The 347-nt window shown below is 58.2% G+C and overlaps 1 protein-coding gene across 1 annotated transcript in view; it reads left to right on the top strand.

Annotated features, from left to right (window-relative positions):
• Positions 1 to 347, top strand: part of LOC119587920 (homeobox protein B-H1-like) — a gene marked incomplete in the record, with an annotated part of 81,102 nt that overhangs the window by 80,140 nt on the left and 615 nt on the right. The window contains 1 exon segment of the mRNA XM_037936631.1: positions 54 to 347. Within this exon segment, the coding sequence (XP_037792559.1) occupies positions 54 to 245 (192 nt within the window).

The following is a 347-nucleotide window of genomic DNA, read 5'->3' as shown; positions in this document are numbered from 1 at the left end:
TTGTCTGTAAGATTAAACCTGTAGACACTAACTCCGATCTCCTCCTCCGGCAGGCCCAACTGGCCGCCCTCAGCCGCACAGCAGCCGCGGTCTCGCCCTCCTCAGCCCCTTCGCTCGACGGTACGCCCTCCCTCACCTCAGTGGGCGTGACCCCCGTCAACTCGCCGCCCACGCTAGTAACGCCCAGAGTGATATATCCACCCACGCCCTCGCCAGCGGCCCTCGCCCATTACTTCAAGCAATGATAGCGTGTTCTTGGGCCGGGCGGGGAGGCGGGTTAAAAGAACCTTTTTAAGATGGATTATGAGACACGTCGATTATCATTGCATCTGTTGTATACCTCTTGG

This window comes from Penaeus monodon, chromosome 23, assembly GCF_015228065.2.
Source record: "Penaeus monodon isolate SGIC_2016 chromosome 23, NSTDA_Pmon_1, whole genome shotgun sequence".
Lineage (NCBI taxonomy): Eukaryota > Metazoa > Arthropoda > Malacostraca > Decapoda > Penaeidae > Penaeus > Penaeus monodon.
Note: the sequence above shows the minus strand (reverse complement) of the source record. Positions and strands in the feature narration are given on the sequence as shown.